General features: G+C 54.2%; 1 protein-coding gene across 1 annotated transcript in view; it reads left to right on the forward strand.

Annotated features, from left to right (window-relative positions):
* Positions 1 to 27,135, forward strand: part of plxna3 (plexin A3) — a 297,717-nt gene that overhangs the window by 148,037 nt on the left and 122,545 nt on the right. Inside the window, exons 7-9 of the mRNA XM_072487943.1 lie at positions 5,926 to 6,079; positions 8,043 to 8,142; positions 22,271 to 22,385. Coding sequence (XP_072344044.1) covers positions 5,926 to 6,079; positions 8,043 to 8,142; positions 22,271 to 22,385 — 369 coding nt within the window. The remainder of the gene's footprint in view (positions 1 to 5,925; positions 6,080 to 8,042; positions 8,143 to 22,270; positions 22,386 to 27,135) is intronic.

Here is a 27,135-nt window from a genome sequence, read left to right on the forward strand (position 1 = left end):
GGCGTGGGGTATAGCAGAGTGTTACAGTGAGGGGTGTGGGGTATATCAGTGTGTTACAGTGAGGGGTGTGCGATACATCAACGTGTTACAGTGAGGGGTGTGGGATATAAGTGTTACAGTAAGGGGTGTGGGATATAGCAGAATTTTACAGTGAGGGATGTGGGATATATCAGAGTGTTACAGTGAGGGGTGTGGGATATATCAGTGTGTGACAGTGAGGGGTGTGGGGTATATCAGAGCGTTACAATGACGGTTGTGGGATGTATTAGAGTGTTACCGTGGGGGAGGTGGGGTACATCACAGTGTTACAGTGAGGGGTGTGGGGTATATCAGTGTGTTTCAGTCAGAAGTGTGGGATATATCAGAGCGTTACAGTGAGGGCTGTGGGGTATATCAGAATGTTACAGTGAGGTGTGTGGGGTATATCAGTGTGTTACGTGAGGGGTGTGGGATTTATCAGAGTGTTACAGGGAGGGATGAGGGATATATCAGAGTGTTACACTGAGGGGTGTGGGGTATATCAGTGTTACAGTGAGGGGTATGGCATTTATCAGAGTGTTACAGGGAAGGCTGTGGGGTTATCAGTGTTACAGTGAGGGGTGTGGGGTATATCAGAGGGTTACAGTGAGTGGTGTGGGGTATATCAGGGTTACAGTGAGGGGTATGGGGTTTATCACAGTGTTACAGGTAAGGGTGTGGAATATATAAGATTTTTGACAGTGGGGTGTGGGGTATATCAGAGTGTTACAGTGAGGGGTGTGGGGTATATCAATGGCACAGTGAGGGGTGTGGGATTTATCAGAGTGCTGCAGTGAGGGGTGTGGTGTATATCAGTGTGTTACGTGAGGGGTGTGGGATTTATCAGAGTGTTACAGGGAGGGATGAGGGATATATCAGAGTGTTACACTGAGGGGTGTGGGGTATATCAGTGTTACAGTGAGGGGTATGGCATTTATCAGAGTGTTACAGGGAAGGCTGTGGGGTTATCAGTGTTACAGTGAGGGGTGTGGGGTATATCAGAGGGTTACAGTGAGTGGTGTGGGGTATATCAGGGTTACAGTGAGGGGTATGGGGTTTATCACAGTGTTACAGGTAAGGGTGTGGAATATATAAGATTTTTGACAGTGGGGTGTGGGGTATATCAGAGTGTTACAGTGAGGGGTGTGGGGTATATCAATGGCACAGTGAGGGGTGTGGGATTTATCAGAGTGCTGCAGTGAGGGGTGTGGTGTATATCAGAGTGTTACAGTGAAGGGTTTGGGAGATATCAGAGTGTTACAGTGAGGGATGTGGGGTATGTCCGAGTGTTAGAATGAGGTGTGGGGTCTATCAGAGTATTGCAGTAAGGGGTGTGGGATATATCAGGGTGTTACAGTGAGGCGTGTGGGATATATCAAAGTGTCACAGTGAGGAGTGCGAGTTTTATCAGAGTGTTACAGAGAGCGGTGTGGGATAAATCAGAGTGTTACAGTGAGGGGGTGTGGGGTATATCAATGGTACAGTGAGGGGTGTGGGGTATATCAGAATGTTACAGTGAGGGGTGTGGTGTGTATCAGAGTGTTTCAGAGAGCGGTGTGGGATAAATCAGAGTGCTACAGTGAGTGGTGTGGGGTATATCAGTGTTACAGTGAGGGGTATGGGGTATATCAGAGTATTACAGAGTGGTGTGTGGGATATTTCAGATTATTACAGTGAGGGGTGTGGGATATATCAAAGTGTCACAGTGAGGGGTGTGAGGCGTATCAGAGTGTTACAGTGATGGGTGTGGGGTATATCGGAGTGTCACAGTGAGCGGCGAGGGGTATATCAGTGTTACAGTGAGGGGTGTGGGGTATATCGGAGTGTGACAGTGAGGGGTGTGGGATATATCAGAGGGTTACATTGAGGGGTGTGGGATATATCAGAGTGTTACAGTGTGGGGTGTGGGATATTTCAGATTATTACAGTGAGGGGTGTGGGATATATCAAAGTGTCACAGTGAGGGGTGAGGGGTATATCAGAGTGTTACAGTGAGGGGTGTGTGTTATATCAGGGTGTTACAGTGAGGGGTGTGGGGTATATCAGAGTGTTACAGTGAGGGGTGTGGGATATATCAAAGCGTTACAGTGAGGGGTGTGGGATATATCAAAGTGTCACAGTGAGGGGTGAGGGGTATATCAGATTATTACAGTGAGGGGTGTGGGATATATCAGAGTGTCACAGTGTGGGTTCTAAGGTCTTTCAGAGTGTTACAGCGAGATGTGTGGGGTATACCAGAGTGTTAAAGTGAGGGGTGTGGGGTATATCAGAGTGTTACAGCGAGGGGTGTGGGGTATATTAGTGTCAGTGAGGGGTGTGGGACATATCAGACTGTTACAGTGAGGGGTGTGGGGTATATCAGAGTGTTACAGTGAGGGTGTGGAACATATCAGACTGTTACAGTGAGGGGTGTGTGGTATATCAGAGTGTTTCAGTGAGGGGTGTGGGGTATATCAGTGTCTTACAGTGAGGGGTGTGGGATATATCAGAATGTTACAGTGAGGGGTGTGGGGCATATCAGTGTTACAGTGAGGCGTGTGGGATACATCGGAATGTTGCAGTGAGGGGTGTGGGATATATCAGAGTGTTACAGTGAGGGGTGCAAGACATATCAGTGTGTTACACTGAGGTGTGTGAGGTATATCAGAGTGTTACCGTGAAGGTTGTGGGTATATCAGAGTGTTGCAGTGAGGGGTGTGGGATACATCAGAATGTTGCAGGGAGGGATGTGGGATATATCAGAGTGTTACAGCGAAGGGTGTGGGTATATCAGAGTGTTACAGTGAGCAGTGTGGTATATATCAGAGTGTTACAGTGAGGGGTGCAAGACATATCAGTGTGTTACACTGAGGTGTGTGGGGTATATCAGATTGTTACCGTGAAGGGTATGGGTTTATCAGAGTGTTACAGTGAGGGGTATATCAGTGTATTACAGAGAGGGGTGTGGGATATATCAGTGTGTTACAGTGATTGGTCTGGTATCAGTGTTACAGTGAGGGGTGTGGGGTATTTGAGAGTGTTACAGTGAGGGGTGTGGGGTATATCAGAATGTTACTTTGAGGGGTGTGGGTTATATCAGAGTGTTCCAGTGAGGGATGTGGGGTATATTAGTGTTCCAGTGAGGGGTGTGGGATATATCAGGCTGTTACAGTGAGGGGTGTGGGGTATATCAGTGTGTTACAGTGAGGGGCGTGTGATTATATCAGCGTTATAATTAGGGGTGTGGGGTATATCACAGTGTTACAGTGAGGGGTGTGGGGTATATCAGAGCGTTACAGTGAGAGGTGTGGGATATATCAGAGTTTTACAGTGAGGGGTGTGGGGTATATCAGAATGTTACAGTGAGGGGTGTGGGATATATCAGAGTGTTACAGTGAGGTGTGTGGGGTACATCAGTGCGTTACGTGAGGGGTGTGGGATATATCAGAGTGTTATAGTGATGGATGTGGGATATATCAGAGTGCTACAGTGAGTGGTGTGGGGTATATCAGTGTTACAGTGAGGGGTATGGCATTTATCAGAGTGTTACAGGGAAGGGTGTGGGGGAAATCAATGGCACAGTGAGGGGTGTGGGCTTTATCAGAGTGTTACAGTGAGTGGTGTGGGGTATATCAGTGTTACAGTGAGGGGTGTGGGATATATCAGAGTGTTACAGTGAGGGGTGCAAGACATATCAGTGTGTTACACTGAGGTGTGTGGGGTATATCAGATTGTTACCGTGAAGGGTATGGGTATATCAGAGTGTTACAGTGAGGGGTATATCAGTGTATTACAGAGAGGGGTGTGGGATATATCAGTGTGTTACAGTGATGGGTCTGGTATCAGTGTTACAGTGAGGGGTGTGGGGTATTTGAGAGTGTTACAGTGAGGGGTGTGGGGTATATCAGAATGTTACTTTGAGGGATGTGGGTTATATCAGAGTGTTACAGTGAGGGATGTGGGGTATATTAGTGTTACAGTGAGGGGTGTGGGATATATCAGGCTGTTACAGTGAGGGGTGTGGGGTATATCAGTGTGTTACAGTGAGGGGCGTGTGATTATATCAGCGTTATAATTAGGGGTGTGGGGTATATCAGAGCGTTACAATGAGGGGTGTGGGGTATATCACAGTGTTACAGTGAGGGGTGTGGGGTATATCAGAGCGTTACAGTGTGGGGTGTGCGATACATCGTGTTACTGTGAGGGGTGTGGGATATATCAAAGTGTTACAGTAAGGGGTGTGGGATATAGCAGAATGTTACAGTGAGGGGTGTGGGATATATCAGCGTGTTCCAATGAGGGGTGTGGGGTATATCAGAGCGTTACAATGACGGTTGTGCGGTGTATCAGAGTGTTACCGTGGGGAGGTGGGGTATATCATAGTGTTACAGTAAGGGGTGTGGGGTATATCAGTGTGTTTCAGTGAGAGCTGTGGGATATATCAGAGCGTTACAGTGAGGGCTGTGGGGTATATCAGAATGTTACAGTGAGGGGTGTGGGGCATATCAGTGTGTTCCATGAGGGATGTGGGATATAGCAGAGTGTTACAGTGAGGTGTGTGGGGTACATCAGTGTGTTACAGTGAGGGGTGTGTGATTATATCAGCGTTATAATTAGGGATGTGTGGTATATCAGAGCGTTCTCATGAGCGGTGTGGGGTATATCAGAGTGTTACGCTGAGGGGTGTGGGGTATATCAGTGTGTTACAGTGAGGGGTGTGGGGTATATCAGAGTGTTACAGTGAGGTGTGTGGGGTATATCACAGTGTTACAGTGAGGGGGGTGGGGTATATCAGTGTGTTACAGTGAGGGATGTGGGACATGTCAGAGCTTTACAGTGAGGGGTGTGGGGCATATCAGTGTGTTCCATGAGGGATGTGGGATATAGCAGAGTGTTACAGTGAGGTGTGTGGGGTACATCAGTGTGTTACAGTGAGGGGTGTGTGATTATATCAGCGTTATAATTAGGGATGTGTGGTATATCAGAGCGTTCTCATGAGCGGTGTGGGGTATATCAGAGTGTTACGCTGAGGGGTGTGGGGTATATCAGTGTGTTACAGTGAGGGGTGTGGGGTATATCAGAGTGTTACAGTGAGGTGTGTGGGGTATATCACAGTGTTACAGTGAGGGGGGTGGGGTATGTCAGTGTGTTACAGTGAGGGATGTGGGACATGTCAGAGCTTTACAGTGAGGGGTGTGGGATATATCAGAGTGTTACAGCGAATGTTGTGGGGTATATTTGTGTTACAGTGAGGGGTGTGGGGTATATCAGTGTGTTACAGTGAGGGGCGTGTGATTATATCAGCGTTATAATCAGGGGTGTGGGATATATCAGAGCGTTACAATGAGGGGTGTGGGGTATATCAGAGTGTTATCCTGAGGGGTGTGGGGAATATCACAGTGATACAGTGAGGGGTGTGGGGTATATCAGAGTGTTACAATGAGGGGTGTGGGGTATATCGGAGTGTTACAGTGAGGGGTGTGGGGTATATCAATGGTACAGTGAGGGGTGTGGGATTTATCAGAGTGCTACAGTGAGGGGTGTGGTGTATATCAGAATATTACAGTGAGGGGTGTGGGGTGTATCAGAGTATTGCAGTGAGGGGTGTGGAGTATATCTGAGTGTTACAGTGAGGGGTGTGGGATATATCAGAGTGTTACAGTGAGGGGTGTGGGATATATCAGAGTGTTACAGTGAGGGGTGTGGGGTGTATCAGTGTTACAGTGAGGGGTGTGGGGAATATCAGAGTGTTACAGTGAGGGGTGTGGGGTGTATCAGAGTGTTACCCTGAGGGGTGTGGGGTATATCAGAGTGTTACAGTGAGGGGTGTGGGGTATATCAGTGTGTTACAGTGAGGGGTGTGGGATGTATCTGTGTGAATGAGAGTTTTACTCTGGTGAAAATAATCATTAATAATTTCTCTTGTAGTTGATACTGCGTGCCAGGAACGTGCCTGATCTTTCTGGAGGTGTGACCTGTTCCTTTGAAGATATTTCTGAGAGTGATGGGGTGATCGAGGGGAACGAAATTCATTGTGTTTCTCCCTCACTGAGAAAGATCCCACTCATAACCAATGGATATGGTACGAACAGGCAGCTGGTGTATAGTCTTTCGCTGGATGGTAGGGTGGCACTGTGGGAGGGTCAGCACGGAGGGATCGCCATATTCTGGAGGGTCAGTACTGAGCATGCGCTGCATTTTCAGAGGGTCACTACAGAGGCTGCACTGCACTATCGAAGGGTCACTGCTGAAGGAGCGCCGCACTATCTGAGGGTCAGTGCTGAGGGAGCGCTGCACTATCGGAGGGTCAGTGCTGATGGGGCGCCGCGCTATCTGAGGGACAGTGCTGACGGAGTGCCGCACTATCTGAGGGTCAGTGCTGAGGGAGCGCCGTACTATCTGAGGGTCAGTGCTGAGGGAGCGCCGTACTATCTGAGGGTCAGTGCTGAGGGAGCGCCGTACTATCTGAGGGTCAGTGCTGAGGGAGCGCCGTACTATCTGAGGGTCAGTGCTGAGGGAGCACCGCACTGTGGGAGGGTCAGTGCTGAGGGAGTGCCGCACTGTCAGAGGGTCAGTGCTGAGGGAGCGCCGCACTGTCGGAGGGTCAGTGCTGAGGGAGTGCCGCACTATCTGAGGGTCAGTGCCGAGGGAGCGCCGTACTATCTGAGGGTCAGTGCTGAGGGAGCACCGCACTGTGGGAGGGTCAGTGCTGAGGGAGTGCCGCACTGTCAGAGGGTCAGTGCTGAGGGAGCACCGCACTGTGGGAGGGTCAGTACTGAGGGAGTGCCGCACTGTCGGAGGGTCAGTACTGAGGGAGTGCCGCACTGTCAGAGGGTCAATGCTAAGGGAGCATCGCACAGTCAGAGTTCAGTGCTGAGGGAGCGCCGCACTGTCGGAGGGTCAGTGCTGAGGGGGTGCCGCACTGTCGGAGGGTCAGTACTGAGGGAGTGCCGCACTGTCAGAGGGTCAATGCTAAGGGAGCATCGCACAGTCAGAGGTCAGTGCTGAGGGAGCGCCGCACTGTCGGAGGGTCAGTGCTGAGTGAGTGCCGCACTGTCAGAGGGTCAATGCTGAGGGAGAGCTGCACTGTCGGAGGGTCAGTGCTGAGGGAGCGCCGCACTGTCGGAGGGTCAGTGCTGAGGGAGTGCCGCAGTGTCGGAGGGTCAGTGCTGAGGGAGCGCCGCATTGTCGGAGGGTCAGTGCTGAGGGAGCGCCGCACTGTCGGAGGGTCAGTGCTGAGGGTGGGCTGCACTGTCAGCGGGTCAGTGCTGAGGGAGTGCCGCACTGTCGGAGGGTCAGTGCTGAGGGAGCGTCGCACTGTCGGAGAGTCAGTGCTGAGGGAGTGCTGCACTGTCAGAGGGTCAGTGCTGAGGGAGCGCCGCACTGTCGGTGGGTCAATGCTGAGGGAGCGCTGCACTGTCGGAGGGTCAGTGCTGAGGGTGTGCCGCACTGTCGGAGGGTCAGTGCTGGGGGAGCCACGTACTGTCGGAGTTTCAGTGCTGAGGGAGCGCCGCACTGTCGGAGGGTCAGTGCTGGGGGAGCACCGCACTGTCGGATGGTCAGTTCTGAGGGAACGCCGCACTGTCAGAGGGTCAGTGCTGAGGGAGCACTGCATTGTCGGAGGGTCAGTGCTGAGGGAGCGCTGCACTGTCGGAGGGTCAGTGCTGAGGGAACGCCACACTGTCAGAGGGTCAGTGCTGAAGGAGCACCGCACTGTCGGAGGGTCAGTGCTGAGGGAGCGCCGCACTGTCGGAGGGTCAGTGCTGAGGGAACGCCGCACTGTCGGAGGGTCAGTGCTGAGGGAGCACCGCACTGTCGGAGGGTCAGTGCTGTGGCATTTGTGCCCTTGTGCATCCGGGAGCTGTTCCACTGAGGTCTACAAAAGGGGTGTATGTGGCGGAGACAGGACTGCTGGGTCCATCAATGTTGTTAGCCCCGAAAGGTGCATCTGGAACAGTTTCAAAAGCTGCTCAGAATTAAGACTGTTGAAAACAACCTTGTCCCTGATCAGTCTAATGCTCGATGATTCACTCCTTCTTTCACAGGGGACAAACATGTGATCAAACTCCACTTGAAATCAAAAGAGACAAACAAGCTCTTCGCTGTCACCTATTTCGTGTTCTACAACTGCAGTGTCCATCAGCTGTAAGTAACTCACCTATCGCAACACCGTCCCCATCAAACACTTGGGGTTAGATGCAGAGTAAAGCTCCCTCTGCACTGTCCACATCAAACACTCCCAGGACAGGTACAGCACGGGGTTAGATACAGAGTAAAGCTCCCTCTACACTGTCCCCATCAAACACTCCCAGGACAGTTATAGCACGGGGTTAGATACAGAGTAAAGCTCCCTCTACACTGTCCCCATCAAACACTCCCAGGACAGGTACAGCACGGGGTTAGATACAGAGTAAAGCTCCCTCTACACTCTCCCCATCAAACACTCCCAGGACAGGTACAGCACGGGGTTAGATACAGAGTAAAGCTCCCTCTACACTGTCCCCATCAAACACTCCCAGGACAGGTACAGCACGGGGTTAGATACAGAGTAAAGCTCCCTCTACACTGTCCACATCAAACACTCCCAGGACAGGTACAGCACGGGGTTAGATACAGAGTAAAGCTCCCTCTACACTCTCCCCATCAAACACTCCCAGGGCAGGTACAACACGGGGTTAGATACAGAGTAAAGCTCCCTCTGCACTGTCCCCATCAAACACTCCCAGAACAGGTACAGCACGGGGTTAGATACTGAGTAAAGCTCCCTCTACACTGTCCCCATCAAACACTCCCAGGACAGGTACAGCACGGGGTTAGATACAGAGTAAAGCTCCCTCTACACTGTCCCCATCAAACACTCCCAGGACAGGTACAGCACGGGGTTAGATACTGAGTAAAGCTCCCTCTCCACTGTCCGCATCAAACACTCCCAGGACAGGTACAGCACGGGGTTAGATACAGAGTAAAGCTCCCTCGACACTGTCCCCATCAAACACTCCCAGGACAGGTACAGCACGGGGTTCGATACAGAGTAAAGCTCCCTCTACACTGTACCCATCAAACACTCCCAGGACAGGTACAGCACGGGGTTAGATACAGAGTAAAGTTCCCTCAACACTCTCCCCATCAAACACTCCCAGGACAGGTACAGCACGGGGTTAGATACAGAGTAAAGCTCCCTCGACACTGTCCCCATCAAACACTCCCAGGACAGGTACAGCACGGGGTTAGATACAGAGTAAAGCTCCTTCTACACTGTCCCCATCAAACACTCCCAGGACAGGTACAGCACGGGGTTCGATACAGAGTAAAGCTCCCTCTACACTGTACCCATCAAACACTCCCAGGACAGGTACAGCACGGGGTTAGATACAGAGTAAAGTTCCCTCAACACTCTCCCCATCAAACACTCCCAGGACAGGTACAGCACGGGGTTAGATACAGAGTAAAGCTCCCTCTACACTGTCCCCATCAAACACTCCCAGGACAGGTACAGCACGGGGTTAGATACTGAGTAAAGCTCCCTCTACACTGTCCCCATCAAACACTCCCAGGACAGGTACAGCACGGGGTTAGATACAGAGTAAAGCTCCCTCTCCACTGTCCACATCAAACACTCCCAGGACAGGTACAGCACAGGGTTAGATACAGTGTTAAGCTCCCTCTCCACTGTCCGCATCAAACACTCCCAGGACAGGTACAGCACGGGGTTAGATACAGAGTAAAGCTCCCTCGACACTGTCCCCATCAAACACTCCCAGGACAGGTACAGCACGGGGTTCGATACAGAGTAAAGCTCCCTCTACACTGTACCCATCAAACACTCCCAGGACAGGTACAGCACGGGGTTAGATACAGAGTAAAGTTCCCTCAACACTCTCCCCATCAAACACTCCCAGGACAGGTACAGCACGGGGTTAGATACAGAGTAAAGCTCCCTCTACACTGTCCCCATCAAACACTCCCAGGACAGGTACAGCACGGGGTTAGATACAGAGTAAAGCTCCCTCTGCACTGTCCCCATCAAACACTCCCAGGGCAGGTACAGCACGGGGTTAGATACAGAGTAAAGCTCCCTCTACACTGTCCCCATCAAACACTCCCAGGACAGGTACAGCACGGGGTTAGATACAGAGTAAAGCTCCCTCTACACTGTCCCCATCAAACACTCCCAGGACAGGTACAGCACGGGGTTAGATACAGAGTAAAGCTCCCTCTACACTGTCCCCATCAAACACTCCCAGGACAGGTACAGCACAGGGTTAGATACTGAGTAAAGCTCCCTCTACACTGTCCCCATCAAATACTCCCAGGACAGGTACAGCACGGGGTTAGATACAGAGTAAAGCTCCCTCTCCACTGTCCACATCAAACACTCCCAGGACAGGTACAGCACAGGGTTAGATACAGTGTTAAGCTCCCTCTCCACTGTCCGCATCAAACACTCCCAGGACAGGTACAGCACGGGGTTAGATACAGAGTAAAGCTCCCTCTACACTGTCCCCATCAAACACTCCCAGGACAGGTACAGCACGGGGTTAGATACAGAGTAAAGCTCCCTCTCCACTGTCCACATCAAACACTCCCAGGACAGGTACAGCACAGGGTTAGATACAGTGTTAAGCTCCCTCTCCACTGTCCGCATCAAACACTCCCAGGACAGGTACAGCACGGGGTTAGATACAGAGTAAAGCTCCCTCTACACTGTCCCCATCAAACACTCCCAGGACAGCTACAGCACGGAGTTAGATACAGAGTAAAGCTCCCTCTACACTGTCCCCATCAAACACTCCCAGGTACAACACGGGGTGAACGACTTCCCTCCCGACTGAGTAGATTAGGATCAGGTGGGGGTCATTGCGGCCCTGGAGACTGTTACATCTATTTATCTAATTCAACAACAACAGCAGTATGTTATCTTTATTTAGCCCTTCACCACAGTGGTCCATCCCCGAGGCGCTTCACAGGAGAGTAAATCAGACAGAATCTGACCCCGAGCCTCAGGTGGAGATGTCAGGGACAGGCGTCCAAAAACTTGATCAAAGAAGTCGGTTTTTAAGGAGCATCTTGAAGGTGGAGCGACAGAGAGCAAGAGAGCGAGATAAACAGAGAGAGAGAGAGAGATAAACAGAGAGAGAGAGAGAGAGATAAACAGAGAGCAAGAGAGCGAGATAAACAGAGAGAGAGAGAGAGAGATAAACAGAGAGAGAGAGAGAGAGATAAACAGAGAGAGAGAGAGAGAGATAAACAGAGAGAGAGAGAGAGAGAGATAAACAGAGAGAGAGAGAGAGAGAGATAAACAGAGAGAGAGAGAGAGATAAACAGAGAGAGAGAGAGAGAGATAAACAGAGAGAGAGAGAGATAAACAGAGAGAGAGAGAGAGAGATAAACAGAGAGAGAGAGAGATAAACAGAGAGAGAGAGAGAGAGATAAACAGAGAGAGAGAGAGAGAGATAAACAGAGAGAGAGAGAGAGAGATAAACAGAGAGAGAGAGAGAGAGATAAACAGAGAGAGTGCGCGCGAGAAACAGAGAGAGAGAGAGCGAGAGAAAGAGTGAGAGAAAGAGGGAGAGAGAGAGAAATAGAGAGAGAGAGAGCGAGAGGGACAGAAGAGAAAGCGAGAGAGAGAGCGAGAGAGAGAGAGAGAAGGACAGCGAGAAAGACACAGAGAGAGAGAGAGAGAGATGGAGAGCAAGAGAGAGAGAGAGACGGAGAGCAAGGGAGACAGAGGGCGGGATTTAACAAAATGGGAACAAAGTCCCATAGCGAGCTAGTTTAGCCACGTGTTTCCCGGCGCTCACGGTGACGTCACTCCGGTTCGGTAGGGGTCCTCAGCGGGGAGCGCACGGCCAAGGCCGCACATAGCCCCATTTTGTGCACTGAGGAGCTTCACTTGCTGGATCTCCTCAGTGTAGCGAGAGATTGGGAAGCCATTTAAAAATAGCACCCTGATCTCTGGAGCCCCCAACCCGTCTCCCCTGTCACCCCCTTCCCAAGCCCCAACTCTCTATGAGGCGTTTCCCCGCCCCCCCCCCCCCCCCCCCCCCCGTACATCCCCCAAATTGTTAACTGCAATGTTTTTGCCAAATCTAACAGTCTGCTTTTAGTCTCTGTCCGTAAGGTACGGCGTGTGACCGTCTCCACCCCCAAAAATTTCAGAGCCTCTGAAAGAGCCATTGTCCACAACACACTCTCCACTTAAACTAAAATACCACACCTGAAAAGTAACCACAATATGCTCACCCCTCACTGTTTTTAAGTTCAGTAAGGCAATCCAATAGATAGACTTTTATCCCCCTCGAGCCCCCAATTTGTTATGGGCCAGGGTTTAGAGAACCCTAAAGTATATCATGGAGTTCACCTGATCCATAACTTTTAATAGATTGTGGTATGGGGAGCACACGGCCCACTCTACAGGTGTGGTATAGCAGAAATGGAAAAGTATTTTTTAAAGCAAAACAATGTTTATTCTATGAACTCAAGTTAACCTTTTTAAAGCATAGATCTTAGCAACCATCAATTCAAATATAACCCCCAAAGAATACAACACTAAGTAATCCTTTAAGCTTTCCTTTTAACATCCATAAGACTTAAAAACAAAACCTTTAACAGAAGCACATCAGGTTAAAGTCACTACTGAGAGCAGTTATTAGTTTTAAATCACAAAAGGATCAATTTACAGTTTTTAGATTACAGAGAGAGAGACTAATACCCCTTCTGGTTTTGACTGGAGCTATCCAGCTCTGAAAACGAAACTAAAACTCACCCTGCAGCAAACAGCCTACAACGAAAGTAAGAAGCTGACAGACAGCCCAGCTCCACCTACTCTCTGACATCACTGCAGTAGTAAACACCCATTTCTTAAAGGTATTCTCACATGACACAGATTTTGCAAAAAGTGATCCCGCCCACAATGAGTGGGATTATACATTGCACCGACTCGCGAGATAAATTGAGACCTTGCGAGGAATTGCGAACCGGGAAGATCTGGGGCGGGATTCTCCGCAATCGGCGCGATGTCCGCCGACCGGCTCCAAAAACGTCGCGAATCAGTCCGTCATCGCGCCGCCCCAAAGGTGCGGAATCCTCCGCATCTTGAGCGGCCGAGCCCTAACCTTGAGGGGCTAGGCCCGCGCCGGACTGATTTCCGCCCCGCCGGCTGGCGGGAAACTGACTTTGCCGGGTGGCGCATGTGCGGGAGCGTCAGCGGCTGCTCACGGCATCCCCGCGCATGCGCAATGGAGGGGGTCTCTTCCGCCTCCGCAATGGTGGAGACCGTGGCGAAGGCGGAAGGAAAAGAGTGCCCCCACGGCACAGGCCCGCCCGCGGATTGGTGGGCCCCGATTGCGGGCCAGTCCACCATGGGGGCACCCCCCCCCGGGGCCAGATCGCCCGCGCCCCCCCCAGGACCCCGGAGCTCGCCCGTGCCGCCTTGTCCCGCCGGTAAGAGAGGTGGTTTGATTCCCGCAGGTGGGACAGGCATTCCAGCAGCGGGACTTCGGCCCATCCGGGCCGGAGAATCGAGGGGGGGGGCCCGCCAACCGGCGCGGCGCGATTCCCACCCCCGCCAGACGGGGAGACCGAGACGGAGAGACAGATAGAGGGAGAGGCAAAGAGGCAAAGAGAGAGAGAGAGTCAGAGACAGAAAGAGGTAGAGAGGTTGGGGAGGGAATTCCAAAGCCTAAGGCCACCGAGGCAGCTGAATGAATCACAATCAATGGTGAAGCGGTGGGAATCGGGAGATGCTCGAGAGGCAGATGTCTTGGGGGATTGTCGCAGGTTGAAGAGATAGGGAGGGTTGTAGGGGCTGGAGGAGGTTACAGAGATAGGGAGGGTTGCAGGGGCTGGAGGAGGTTACAGAGATAGGGAGGGTTGTAGGGGCTGGAGGAGGTTACAGAGATAGGGAGGGTTGTAGGGGCTGGAGGAGGCTACAGAGATAGGGAGGGTTGTAGGGGCTGGTGGGGGTTACAGAGATAGGGAGGGTGGTAGGGGCTGGAGGAGGTTACAGAGATATGGAGGGTTGTGGGGGCTGGAGGAGGTTACAGAGATGGGGAAGGTGGTAGGGGCTGTAGGAGGTTACAGAGATATGGAGGGTTATGGGGGCTGGAGGAGGTTACAGAGATGGGGAGGGTTGTAGGGGCTGGAGGAGGTTACAGAGACAGGGAGGGTTGTAGGGGCTGGAGGAGGTTACTGAGATAGGGAGGGTGGTAGGGGCTGGAGGAAGTTACAGAGATATGGAGGGTTGTGGGGGCTGGAGGAGGTTACAGAGATGGGGAGGGTTGTAGGTGCAGAGTTGCTTTCACGTTTCGCCCGCTACCTGGTGGGCGTGTTGTGTTGGATGAGTTCAGGGACATTCTTATTATTGTGCCCTGAGCTTCTCTGATCTATGATGAGCTCGTCGCAGGAACTGGCCTTTTGGTTAATGGGGGGAGGGGTGTTTCCCACCCCTCACTGCTTCACGCCGCGCACCCCCCTCCTCTTCACTGTGAGTCTCAGTTCTTGCATCCAAGCAGCAGGCGCCAGGAAAAAGCAAAACATAAAGTCAGCAGGCAGAAGATAAATGTCTCCCTTCGAAGCCGCAGGTGCGAGATTTAAATTCCCACCTGGAGCTTGTCTGTAATGAAGTATTCACAAGCTGGATCGCTGCTATTCTCAATGGACATTTAATAGGAGCTGTCTGTCCTCTGGGAGGGGTTGTTGTTGAGAAGACTCCCTGTTAGCTCGTTCTCTCTTCTTCGCTTCATCTTTCTTTACATCCCTTTCGCCCTCCTTCCCTCTATCACTTACACTTTCTCTCTCTCCTTCCCTCCTTCACTCTCTCTTTCCCACCTTGTCTCCTCCCTCACACATTCTCTCTATTACTGTCACTTTCCCTCTCTCCTTCCCTCCATTGCTCTCTGTCCCTCCATCACTCTCTCCTTCCCTCCATCTCTCTCTCCTTCCCACCTTCTGCCTCCTCCCCCTCTCCTTCCCTCGACCCCTCTCATTCCCTCCATCACTCTCCTCCCCTCTCTCCTGTTCCCCTTCCCTCCATTCCTCCCTCCTTCCCATCATCAGTCTTCCCTTCCCTTCCTCTTCACTCCCTCCGTCCTTCCCTCCACCTCCTCTCCTTCCATCCATCATTCTTCCTCCCTCTCTCCTGTTCATCTACCCACCGGCCCTCTCTCCTTCCATCTCCCTCCCTCACACTTTCTCTCCAACCCTCTCTCCTTCTGTTCTACGTCTCTCCTTCTATTCATTCCTTCCTACTATTCTCTCTCGTTCCCAAATTCCTTCTCTCCCTCTCTATTCCCTCCCTCTTTTCTTTACTCTCTTCTTCCTTCCAGCTCTCTCTCTCCGTCCCCCCATCATGTAGTCCTTCCCTCCATCACTTTCCAATTCTCTCTTCCTTCCATTTCTCTCTTCTTTGCTCCGTCTCTTTCGTGTTCCCTCTCTCCCTCCCACTCTCCTGTTTCCTCTCTCTATTACTCTATCCCTCCCTCAATAGCTCGTTCGCTGTCCCTCCTTTTTTCTTTCCATCCCTTCCGCCATCACACTATCCAGTAGATGGTGCTCAGGCGCAGATCTGTCAGTGATAAGGGGCTGAATGGCCTCCTCCTGTTCCTGTGTAACAGGCTCGAGAAGGGGCTGAATGGGCCTCCTCCTGTTCCTGTGTAACAGGCTCGAGAGGGGCTGAATGGGTCTCCTCCTGTTCGTGTGTAACAGGCTTGAGAGGGGCTGAATGGGCCTCCTCCTGTTCCTGTGTAACAGGCTCGAGAGGGGAGTGGAGAATGTGAGACTCGCTCCCACGGGGAGTGGGGAGAATGTGGGACTCGCTCCCACGGGGAGAGGGGAGAATGTGGGACTTGTTCCCATGGGTAGTGGGGAGAATGTGGGACTCGTTCCCATGGGGAAGTGGGGAGAATGTGGGACTCGCTCCCATGGGGAAGTGGGGAGAATGTGGGACTTGCTCCCACGGGGAGTGGGGAGAATGTGGGACTCGCTCCCACGCGGAGTGGGGAGAATGTGGGACTCGCTCCCACGGGGAGTAGGGAGAATGTGGGACTCGCTCCCACGGGGAGAATGTGGGTCTCGCTCCCACGGGGAGTGGGGAGAATGTGGGACTCGCTCCCACAGGGAGTGGGGAGAATGTGGAACTCGCTCCCACGGGGAGTGGGGAGAATGTGGGACTCGTTCCCATGGAGAGTGAGGAGAATGTGGGACTTGCTCCCATGGGTAGTGGGGAGAATGTGGGACTCGTTCCAATGGGGAAGTGGGGAGAATGTGGGACTCGCACCCACAGGGAGTGGGGAGAATGTGGAACTCGCTCCCACGGGGAGTGGGGAGAATGTGGGACTTGCTCCCACGGGAAGTGGGGAGAATGTGGGACTCGCTCCCACGGGGAGTGGGGAGAATGTGGGACTCGCTCCCACGGAGAGTGGGGCGAATGTGGGACTCGTTCCCATGGGGAAGTGGGGAGAATGTGGGACTCGCTCCCACGGGGAGTGGGGAGAATGTGGGACTCGCTCCCACGGGGAGTAGGGAGAATGTGGGACTCACTCCCACGGGGAGTGGGGAGAATGTGGGAATTGCTCCCACGGGGAGTGGGGAGAATGTGGGACTCGCTCCCACAGGAAGTGGGGAGAATGTGGGACTCGCTCCCACGGGGAGTGGGGAGAATGTGGGACTCGCTCCCACGGGGAGTGGGGAGAATGTGGGACTCGTTCCCATGGAGAGTGAGGAGAATGTGGGACTTGCTCCCATGGGTAGTGGGGAGAATGTGGGACTCGTTCCAATGGGGAAGTGGGGAGAATGTGGGACTCGCACCCACAGGGAGTGGGGAGAATGTGGAACTCGCTCCCACGGGGAGTGGGGAGAATGTGGGACTTGCTCCCACGGGAAGTGGGGAGAATGTGGGACTCGCTCCCACGGGGAGTGGGGAGAATGTGGGACTCGCTCCCACGGGGGGTGGGGAGAATGTGGGACTCGTTCCCATGGGGAGTGGTTGAGGCGAATCATGTCAATTTGTTTAAGGGGGGAGGGGGGTAGCTGGATAAATGAATAAAAGGAGATGGGGGATGGGGTGGGAGATGACGTCGGGGGAGTGGGAGGAGCCTGGTGTGGGGGTAGGGACATCAGCACAGTGCTGAGGGGCAGAATAGCCTGTTTCTGGGGCTCTGGACGTTGATTCAGTAAAGAGTTAGCAACATGTTGACTAGGGGCTGGGTAGAGGCTGGGAAAAGACACAGTGACCCTGCACCGTGTGGGAACAGCTGTTGTGTGCAATGTGTAGTGTACAAGTGCCGTCCTGGCAATGTGCGTCTCTGTAATCAGCTCCCATCTGTTTCCTGCCTGGCTTGTGAGTCTATCAGCGTTCCCTCCGAGGTTCGTCAGTGTTGTGCAATGCTCATACCCCTCCCCTACCCCTGCCTGGCCTGTTACCACGCCAACCAGCGATGCAGTGATGACCCTACTCTTTCCCAGCATTCCCTGTCCACCAAGGCGCCTATTTTCTGCCCTCTCCTCCACTGGCGAGGGGGATGTCAGGAAGTTGGGCCTTTGCGGGTCTCCCCCGCCTCATGTCCACCTTGTCCACTCTGCTTTGTCCCACATCCCTGCACTGCCCAGTTCCTTCAGGAGAGGACAGCTAAATACTCTCTCTCTCTCATCATCTATCTCTCATTTTCCTACTCCCTCTCTCTCTGTTACTCTCTGCCTCGCTTCCTCTCCCTCGTTGCCTCCCTCTCGCTTTTTCTCCTTCTCTTCCCCTTTTCTATCCCTCTTAGCCCTCTTTGTCCTCTCTCTGTCTCTCACTTTTTTGCTAACTCTCCCTCTTTGGCCCCCTCCCCCCCCCACTCACCCCCTCTCTCTCCCCTTTTCTCGCTTTCTTTCCTCTCTCTTCCCTGCTCTATCTCCTCCTCCCTCTGACTCGCATTCTCTTTCTGTCTCTCACACTCTCTCCTTTCCCCCTTTCTCTCCCTGGTTGTCTGTCCCTCTCGTACGCTCTCTCCATCTTCTCTCCTGTCCCTGTTTCCCTTTTTCTCTCTCTCTCTGACTCTACCTCTCATATCTATTTCCCTCTACCCCTCGTTCTCAATCCCTCTTTCTCTCTCTTTTTCTCTGTCCCTCTCTCTCTGCCTCTGTCTTTCTCACTCTCTCCATCTCACCCTGTCTCACTCTCACTCCACTTTCTCTCTCACATTCTCTCTCTCCCCATTTATCTCTGTCTCTCTCACTCCCTCTGTTCCTGGCCCTCACTCCCCCTTTCTCTCGGTATCTCTCTGCCTCTCATTCACCCTCCTTCTCTCGCTGTCTCTCTCCTCTCTCATTCACCCTCCCTCTCTCGCTGTCTCTCTCCTCTCACATTCTCCCTCTCTCTCTCGCTGTCTCACTCCTTCTCTCATTCTCCCTCCCTCTCTCGCTGTCTCTCTCCTTCTCTCTCCCTCTCTCGCTGTCTCTCTCCTCTCACATTCTCCCTCCCTCTCTCGCTGTCTCTCTCCTCTCTCATTCACCCTCCCTCTCTCGCTGTCTCTCTCCTTCTCTCACATTCTCCCTCTCTCTCTCGCTGTCTCTCTCCTCTCTCATTCTCCCCCCCTCTCTCGCTGTCTCTCTCCTCTCACATTCTCCCTCTCTCTCTCGCTGTCTCTCTCCTTCTCTCTCATTCCTCCTCCCTCTCTCGCCGTCTCTCTCCTTCTCTCTCCTTCTCCCTCCCTCTGTCGCTGTCCTTCTCGCTCATTCTCCCTCCCTCTCTCGCTGTCTCTCTCCTTCTCTCACATTCTCCCTCCCTCTCTCGCTGTCTCTCTCCTTCTCTCACATTCCTCCTCCCTCTCTCGCTGTCTCTCTCCTCTCACATTCTCCCTCCCTCTCTCGCTGTCTCTCTCCTCTCACATTCTCCCTCCCTCTCTCGCTGTCTCTCTCCTCTCACATTCTCCCTCCCTCTCTCGCTGTCTCTCTCCTTCTCACATTCCTCCTCCCTCTCTCGCTGTCTCTCTCCTTCTCTCACATTCCTCCTCCCTCTCTCGCCGTCTCTCTCTCCTCTCACATTCACCTTCCCTCTCTCGCTGTCTCTCACCTTCTCTCTCATTCTCCCTCCCCCTCTCGCTGTCTCTCTCCTTCTCTCTCCCTCTCTCGCTGTCTCTCTCCTCTCACATTCTCCCTCCCTCTCTCGCTGTCTCTCTCCTTCTCTCTCATTCTTCCTCCCTCTCTCGCTGTCTCTCTCCTTCTCTCACATTCCTCCTCCCTCTCTCGCCGTCTCTCTCTCCTTCTCTCACATTCACCTTCCCTCTCTCGCTGTCTCTCTCGCTGACTCTCACATTCTCCCTCCCTCTCTCGCTGTCTCTCTCCTTCTCTCTCATTCCTCCTCCCTCTCTCGCTGTCTCTCTCTCTCCTCTCACATTCACCTTCCCTCTCTCGCTGTCTCTCTCTCCTCTCTCATTCTGCCTCCCCCTCTCGCTGACTCTCACATTCTCCCTCCCTCTCTCGCTGTCTGTTTGCCTGCCTCCCTGCCCTGGCTTGCCCTCTGTCTCTCTCTCTCACACTCTCGGGCTGGGGCAGACATCTCACGGAGAGGGGAGATAGCTGTGGGCACGCTGATGGGACATGCTTGGGCATCCTGCCTCAGAGTGCAGGCGATGTTACTCCAGGACCCAGAAGCAGGGACAGCTGCTGTTGTTCTTAGGCTGGGGAGAGGCCAACACTTTGTCCTGGCTCTCAACAGGGAGGAAATGACTTCTTTGTTAATAGCACCTGATTCACACGCCAGTCCGAATCCGTTGTCAACAGACTCAGGTCAGCACAGAATGACCTACTACCCACTCAGAGTGACTCCAAACTGACAAGATAGACAACACCCAGCTCTAGACACGGGCCTAGGTAAAGCCTGTGTGCATTTGCTCTCTCACTGTTAACCCCTGTGGTGAATGTATTCACCATAGTATAAGCTGTCTGTGTAGCACGGTGGCCCAATGGTAATGTGATCTCCTTACAGGTATTGTACTGGAACCTGGTGGGCTCCGCCTCTGGCTCCGCCCCCCCCTGGACGGTATATAGACCGGCCGCCTGGGGACGGCGCTCATTTGTACAGCAGACACAGGCAGGCAAGTTCTTGGTTAATAAAGCCTATGTTCACTCACTCTCATCGCCTTGCAGTGAATTAATGGTACATCAACCCCTGTGGTCAAGCTGAGCCCAGCTTAAGGACTGAATATTTTTGCACTGCTCTGTGTGTGTGTCTCTTTCTCTCTCGCTCTCTTTCGTTCTGTCTCTCTCCCAGCCTCCCTCTCTCATCACTCCAATCCTCTCATCCATTTTGTCACTTTGTCTCTCCCTCCCTCTCCCTCTGTCTCTTTCTCCCTCGTCTCGCTGTCGGTCTCTCCCTCTGACTTGCTCCCTCCCTCTGTCCCTCTCTCCCTCTGTCGCTCTTGCCTTGTCTCTCTCCCTCCCTCTCTTTCTTTCCCTCCCTCTCTCCTTCCCTCTCTACCTCACGCTCACTGTGACTCTCTCCCTCCATCCCGCGCTCTCTCACCATCTCACTTTCTCTCCCCTACTCTGAGTCTCGCTCTGTCTCCCTCGCACTCTCCCTTTCCGTCTCTCTCGCCCTCGCTGCCTCTCGCTATCTCTCTACCTCTCTCCCTCCCTCCCTCCCTCTCTCTGTCTCTGTTTATCTCTCTCTCTTTCTCTCACACACACACTCTCTCTCTTTCTCTCTCCTCACTCTCTCTCTCTCTGCCTCTCTGCCCTTCATGTTCCTAACACTCTGTAGATCTTATCACAATTTGAACTCCACATGTATCTGTATCTAACCCTGTGCTGTACCTGTCCTGGGAGTGTTTGATGGGGACAGTGTAAAGGGAGCTTTACTCTGTATCTAACCCCGTGCTGTACCTGTCCTGGGAGTGTTTGATGGGGACAGTGTAGAGGGAGCTTTACTCTGTATCTAACCCCGTGCTGTACCTGTCCTGGTAGTGTTTGATGGGGACAGTGTAGAGGGAGCTTTACTCTGTATCTAACCCCGTGCTGATCCTGTCCTGGGAGTGTTTGATGGGGACAGTGTAAAGGGAGCTTTACTCTGTATCTAACCCCGTTCTGTCCCTTTCCTGGGAGTGTTTGATGGGGACAGTGCAGAGGGAGCCTTACTCTGTATCTAACCCCGTGCTGTACCTGTCCTGGGACTGTTTGATGGGGACAGTGCAGAGGGAGCTTTACTCTGTATCTAACCCCGTGCTGTATCTGTCCTGGGGGTGTTTGATGGGGTCAGTGTAGAGGTAGCTTTACTCTGTATCTAACCCCGTGCTGTACCTGTCCTGGGAGTGTTTGATGGGGACAGTGTAGAGGGAGCTTTACTCTGTATCTAACCCCGTGCTGTACCTGTCCTGGGAGTGTTTGATGGGGACAGTTTAGAGGGAGCTTTACTTTGCATCTAACCCCGTGCTGTACCTGTCCTGGGAGTGTTTGATGGGGACAGTGTAAAGGGAGCTTTACTCTGTATCTAACCCCGTTCTGTCCCTTTCCTGGGAGTGTTTGATGGGGACAGTGCAGAGGGAGCTTTACTCTGTATCTAACCCCGTGCTGTACCTGTCCTGGGAGTGTTTGTTGGGGACAGTGTAGAGGGAGCTTTACTCTGTATCTAACCCCGTTCTGTCCCTTTCCTGGGAGTGTTTGATGGGGACAGTGTAGAGGGAGCTTTAATCTGTATCTAACCCCGTGCTGTACCTGTCCTGGGAGTGATTGATGGGGACAGTGTAGAGGGAGCTTTACTCTGTATCTAACCCCATGCTGTACCTGTCCTAGGAGTGTTTGATGGGGACAGTGTAGAGGGAGCTTTACTCTGTATCTAACCCCGTGCTGTACCTGTCCTGGGAGTGTTTGATGGGGACAGTGTAGAGGGAGCTTTACTCTGTATCTAACCCCGTGCTGTACCTGTCCTGGGAGTGTTTGATGGGGTCAGTGTAGAGGTAGCTTTACTCTGTATCTAACCCCGTGCTGTACCTGTCCTGGGGGTGTTTGATGGGGACAGTGTAGAGGGAGTTTTACTCTGTATCTAACCCCGTGCTGTACCTGTCCTGGGAGTGTTTGATGGGGACAGTGTAGAGGGAGCTTTACTCTGTATCTAACCCCGTGCTGTACCTGTCCTGGGATGTTTGATGGGGACAGTGTAGAGCTTCACTCTCACCACCAGTGTGAATCCCGAGATAGAATCCTGGCTCTGACCATGGTAATGACCATGTGTGGGGCGTACATTATGTTAAATCTGTTGAATTTTGAGCTGTAACCCCCTCTCTCATCTCACTGTCAGATGTCTGTCCTGTGTCGGAGGACCCTACCCCTGCCACTGGTGCAAATATCGTCATGTCTGCACGCACGACGCGGGGGATTGCTCCTTCCAGGAGGGCCGAGTGAACATGACTGAGGTAAGGGGACCCTCAGCAGGAAAGGTCCAGGTTTTATATGAGGCCTATGTGTATGTGAGTGTGTTGTTCCGTATTTGTAAATCGCCTCAGGTTCACCAAGCTTCATCCCAAACTGCCACCTCCAGTCGAATAGCCAGCACCATTGTGTTGGTCCTGCTGAGAAAACAGGTCTGGCAGCCTGCCGAGGTTTGCAAATGACTTTCCCTCCAATGTATGATCAGAAGGGGGGAGTGTTTGGCAGCACCATTCACCATTCCGACACTGAAGCAGCTCATGTCCAAATGCAGCAAGACCGGGGCAATGTCCGGCTCGGGCTGACAAGGGATAAGTTACATTCGCGCCACACGAGTGCCCGGCAATGACCATCTCCTACAAGAGAGGAGCTAACATTCAATGGCATTACCATCGCTGAATCCCCCCACTCTCAACATCCTGGGGGTTACCATTGATCAGAAACTGAACTGGACCCAGCCGTATAAATACTGTGGCTACCAGAGCAGGTCAGAGGCTGGGAATCCTGCGGAGAGTAACTCACCTCCTGACTCCCCACAAAGCCTGCCCACATTCTCCCCACTCCCCGTGAGAGCGAGTCCCACATTCTCCCCACTCCCCCTGGGAGCAAGTCCCTCATTCCCCCCACTCCCCGTGGGAGCGAGTCCCACATTCACCCCACTCCCCGTGGGAGCGAGTCCCACATTCACCCCACTCCCCGTGGGAGCGAGTCCCACATTCTCCCCACTCCCCGTGGGAGCGAGACTCACATTCTCCCCACTCCCTGTGGGAGCGAGTCCCACATTCTCCCCACTCCCCGTGGGAGCGAGTCCCACATTCTCCCCACTCCCCGTGCGAGCGAGTCCCACATTCTCCCCACTCCCCGTGGGAGTGAGTTGCACATGTTCCCTACTCCCCATGGGCTAATCTACCCACCCTGCACATGGGGTGTGAGGGTGAGACCCACGCAGACATGGGGAGAATGTGCAAACTCCACTCGGACAGTGACTCAGGGTCGAGATTGAACCCGGGTCCTCGGCACATGAGGCAGCAGTGCTAACCACTGCGTCGCCGTGCCGCCCGGCTGTCACTAACCAGTGGTGCGACGTTTAGTGATTCGGTCTCTTCATACACTGAGATCTCTTTGTCGTAGGGTCAGTGCTGAGGGAGTGCCGCACTGTCGGAGGGTCAGTGCTGAGGGAGTGCCGCACTGTCGGAGGGCCAGTGCTGAGGGAGCGCCGCACTGTCGGCGGGTCAGTACTGAGGGAGCGCCGCACTGTCGGAGGGTCAGTGCTGAGGGAGGTCTGCACTGTCGGTCAGTACAGAGCGAGCGCCGCACTGTCGGCGGGTCAGTACTGAGGGAGCGCCGCACTGTCGGTGGGTCAGTGCTGAAGGAGCGCCGCACTGTCGGAGCATGAGTGCTGAGGGTGCGCCGCACTGTCGGAGGGTCCGTGCTGAGGGAGGTCTGCACTGTCGGTCAGTACAGAGGGAGCGCCGAACTGTCAGAGGGTCAGCATTGAGGGAGCGTCGCACTGTCGGAGGGTCAGTATTGAGGGAGCGCCGAACTGTCAGGGGGTCAGCATTGAGGGAGCGTCGCACTGTCGGAGGGTCAGTATTGAGGGAGCGTCGCACCGTCGGAGGGTCTGTACTGAGGGAGAGTCGCACTGTCGGAGGGTCAGTGCTGAGGGAGTGCCGCACTGTCAGAGGGTCAGTGCTGAGGGAGCGCCGCACTGTCGGCGGGTCAGTACTGAGGGAGCGCCGCACTGTCGGAGGGTCAGTGCTGAGGGAGCGCTGAACTGTCGGAGGGTCAGTGCTGAGGGAGTGCCGCACTGTCGGAGGGTCAGTGCTGAGGGAGCTCCACACTGTTGGAGGGTCAGTGCTGAGGGAGCGCTGAATTGTCGGAGGGTCAGTGCTGAGGGAGTGCTGCACTGTTGGAGCATCAGTGCTGAGGGAGCGCTGCACTGTCGGAGGTTCAGTGCTGAGGGAGCACTGCGCTGTCGGAGGTTCAGTGCTGAGGGAGCGCTGCACTGTCGGAGCATCAGTTCTGAGGGAGCGCTGCACTGTTGGAGGTTCAGTGCTGAGGGAGTACCGCTCTGTCGAAGGGTCAATAATGAGGGAACGCCGCACTGTTGGAGCGTCAGTGCTGAGGGAGCGCCGCACTGTCGGAGCATCAGTGCTGAGGGAACGCCGCACTGTCGAGCGTTAGTGCTGAGGGAGTGTGGCACTGTCGGAGCATCAGTATTGAGGGAGCGTCGCACTGTCGGAGCGTCAGTGCTGAGGGAGCGCCGCACTGTCGGAGGTTCAGTGCTGAGGGAGCTCTGCACTGTTGGAGGGTCAGTGCTGAGGGAGCGCTGCACTGTCGGAGCATCAGTGCTGAGGGAGCGCTGCACTGTCGGAGGTTCAGTGCTGAGGGAGCGCTGCACTGTCGGAGGTTCACTGCTGAGGGAGCGCTGCACTGTCGGAGCGTCAGTGCCGAGGGAGTGCAGCACTGTCGAAGGGTCAATACTGAGGGAATGCCGCACTGTTGGAGCGTCAGTGCTGAGGAAGCGCCACACTGTTGGAGCATCAGTGCTGAGGGAGCTCCACACTGTCGGAGCGTCAGTGCTGAGGGAGCGCCGCACTGTTGGAGCGTTTATGCTGAGGGAGCGCTGCACTGTCGGAGAGTCAGTGCTGAGTGAGTGCCGCACTGTCGGAGAGTCAGTGCTGAGTGAGTGCCGCACTGTCGGAGAGTCAGTGCTGAGGGAGCGCCGCACTGTCGGAGGGTCAGTGCTGAGGCAGCTCCGCACTGTCGGAGCGTCAGTGCTGAGGGAGCGCTGCACTGTCGTAGCATTAGTGCTGAGGGAGCGCCGCACTCTCGTAGCGTCAGTGCTGAGGGAGCGCCGCACTGTCGGAGAGTCAGTGCTGAGGGAGCGCTGCACTGTCGGAGGGTCAGTGCTGAGGGAGCGTCGCACTGTCGGAGCGTCAGTGCTGAGGGAGCGCCGCACTGTCGGAGGTTCAGTGCTGAGGGAGCTCTGCACTGTTGGAGGGTCAGTGCTGAGGGAGCGCTGCACTGTCGGAGCATCAGTGCTGAGGGAGCGCTGCACTGTTGGAGGTTCAGTGCTGAGGGAGTACCGCTCTGTCGAAGGGTCAATAATGAGGGAACGCCGCACTGTTGGAGCGTCAGTGCTGAGGGAGCGCCGCACTGTCGGAGCATCAGTGCTGAGGGAACGCCGCACTGTCGAGCGTTAGTGCTGAGGGAGTGTGGCACTGTCGGAGCATCAGTATTGAGGGAGCGTCGCACTGTCGGAGCGTCAGTGCTGAGGGAGCGCCGCACTGTCGGAGGTTCAGTGCTGAGGGAGCTCTGCACTGTTGGAGGGTCAGTGCTGAGGGAGCGCTGCACTGTCGGAGCATCAGTGCTGAGGGAGCGCTGCACTGTCGGAGGTTCAGTGCTGAGGGAGCGCTGCACTGTCGGAGGTTCACTGCTGAGGGAGCGCTGCACTGTCGGAGCGTCAGTGCCGAGGGAGTGCAGCACTGTCGAAGGGTCAATACTGAGGGAATGCCGCACTGTTGGAGCGTCAGTGCTGAGGAAGCGCCACACTGTTGGAGCATCAGTGCTGAGGGAGCTCCACACTGTCGGAGCGTCAGTGCTGAGGGAGCGCCGCACTGTTGGAGCGTTTATGCTGAGGGAGCGCTGCACTGTCGGAGAGTCAGTGCTGAGTGAGTGCCGCACTGTCGGAGAGTCAGTGCTGAGTGAGTGCCGCACTGTCGGAGAGTCAGTGCTGAGGGAGCGCCGCACTGTCGGAGGGTCAGTGCTGAGGCAGCTCCGCACTGTCGGAGCGTCAGTGCTGAGGGAGCGCTGCACTGTCGTAGCATTAGTGCTGAGGGAGCGCCGCACTCTCGTAGCGTCAGTGCTGAGGGAGCGCCGCACTGTCGGAGAGTCAGTGCTGAGGGAGCGCTGCACTGTCGGAGGGTCAGTGCTGAGGGAGCGCCGCACTGTCGGAGGGTCAATGCTGAGGGAGCGCCGCACTGTGGGAGGGTCAGTGCTGAGGTAGCGCCGCACTGTCGGAGGGTCAGTGCTGAGGGAGAGCCGCACTGTCGGAGGGTCAGTGCTGAGGGAGCACCGCACTGTTGGAGGGTCAGTGCTGAGGGAGCGCTGCACTGTCGGAGGGTCAGTGCTGAGGGAGCGCTGCACTGTCGGAGGGTCAGTGCTGAGGGAGCGCCGCACTGTCGGAGGGTCAGTGCTGAGGGAGCGCTGCACTGTCGGAGGGTCAGTGCTGAGGGAACACTGCATTGTCCAAGGGTCAGTAGTGAGTAGTGCGTCACTAAGTTGCCCCTCCAGCCCCTATAATCCTCCCTCTCTCTGTAACCTCCTAAAACCCTCCGAAATCTCTGCGCTCCTCCACTTCCGTGGCCTCGAGCATGCCCCGATTCCCATCGCTCCACCATTCGCGGGCGTGCCTTCAGCTACCTGGGGGCCCGTAAGCTCTGGAATTCCGTCCCGAAACCTCTGTCTTTCTGTCTCTCTCTCTCTCTCTCTCTCTGTCTATCTCTCTGATTCTCTCTCTCTGTCTATCTGTCTCTCTCTCTCTCTCTGGGCGCGATCTACCGGCCGCGTTCTGCCCCAGGGCCGGTAGATGCCGGTCGATCCCTCTTCCGGGATCTACGTGGCTCGCCAGGCCTCATGCGATCTAACGCAATCGAGCGGGACGTCGCGATGTGAATCCCACCCATTGTGGGCAGGATCACTTTTAGCAAATCAGCACATTGGAGCAAGACAGCT

Source organism: Scyliorhinus torazame, chromosome 22, assembly GCF_047496885.1.
Source record: "Scyliorhinus torazame isolate Kashiwa2021f chromosome 22, sScyTor2.1, whole genome shotgun sequence".
NCBI lineage: Eukaryota > Metazoa > Chordata > Chondrichthyes > Carcharhiniformes > Scyliorhinidae > Scyliorhinus > Scyliorhinus torazame.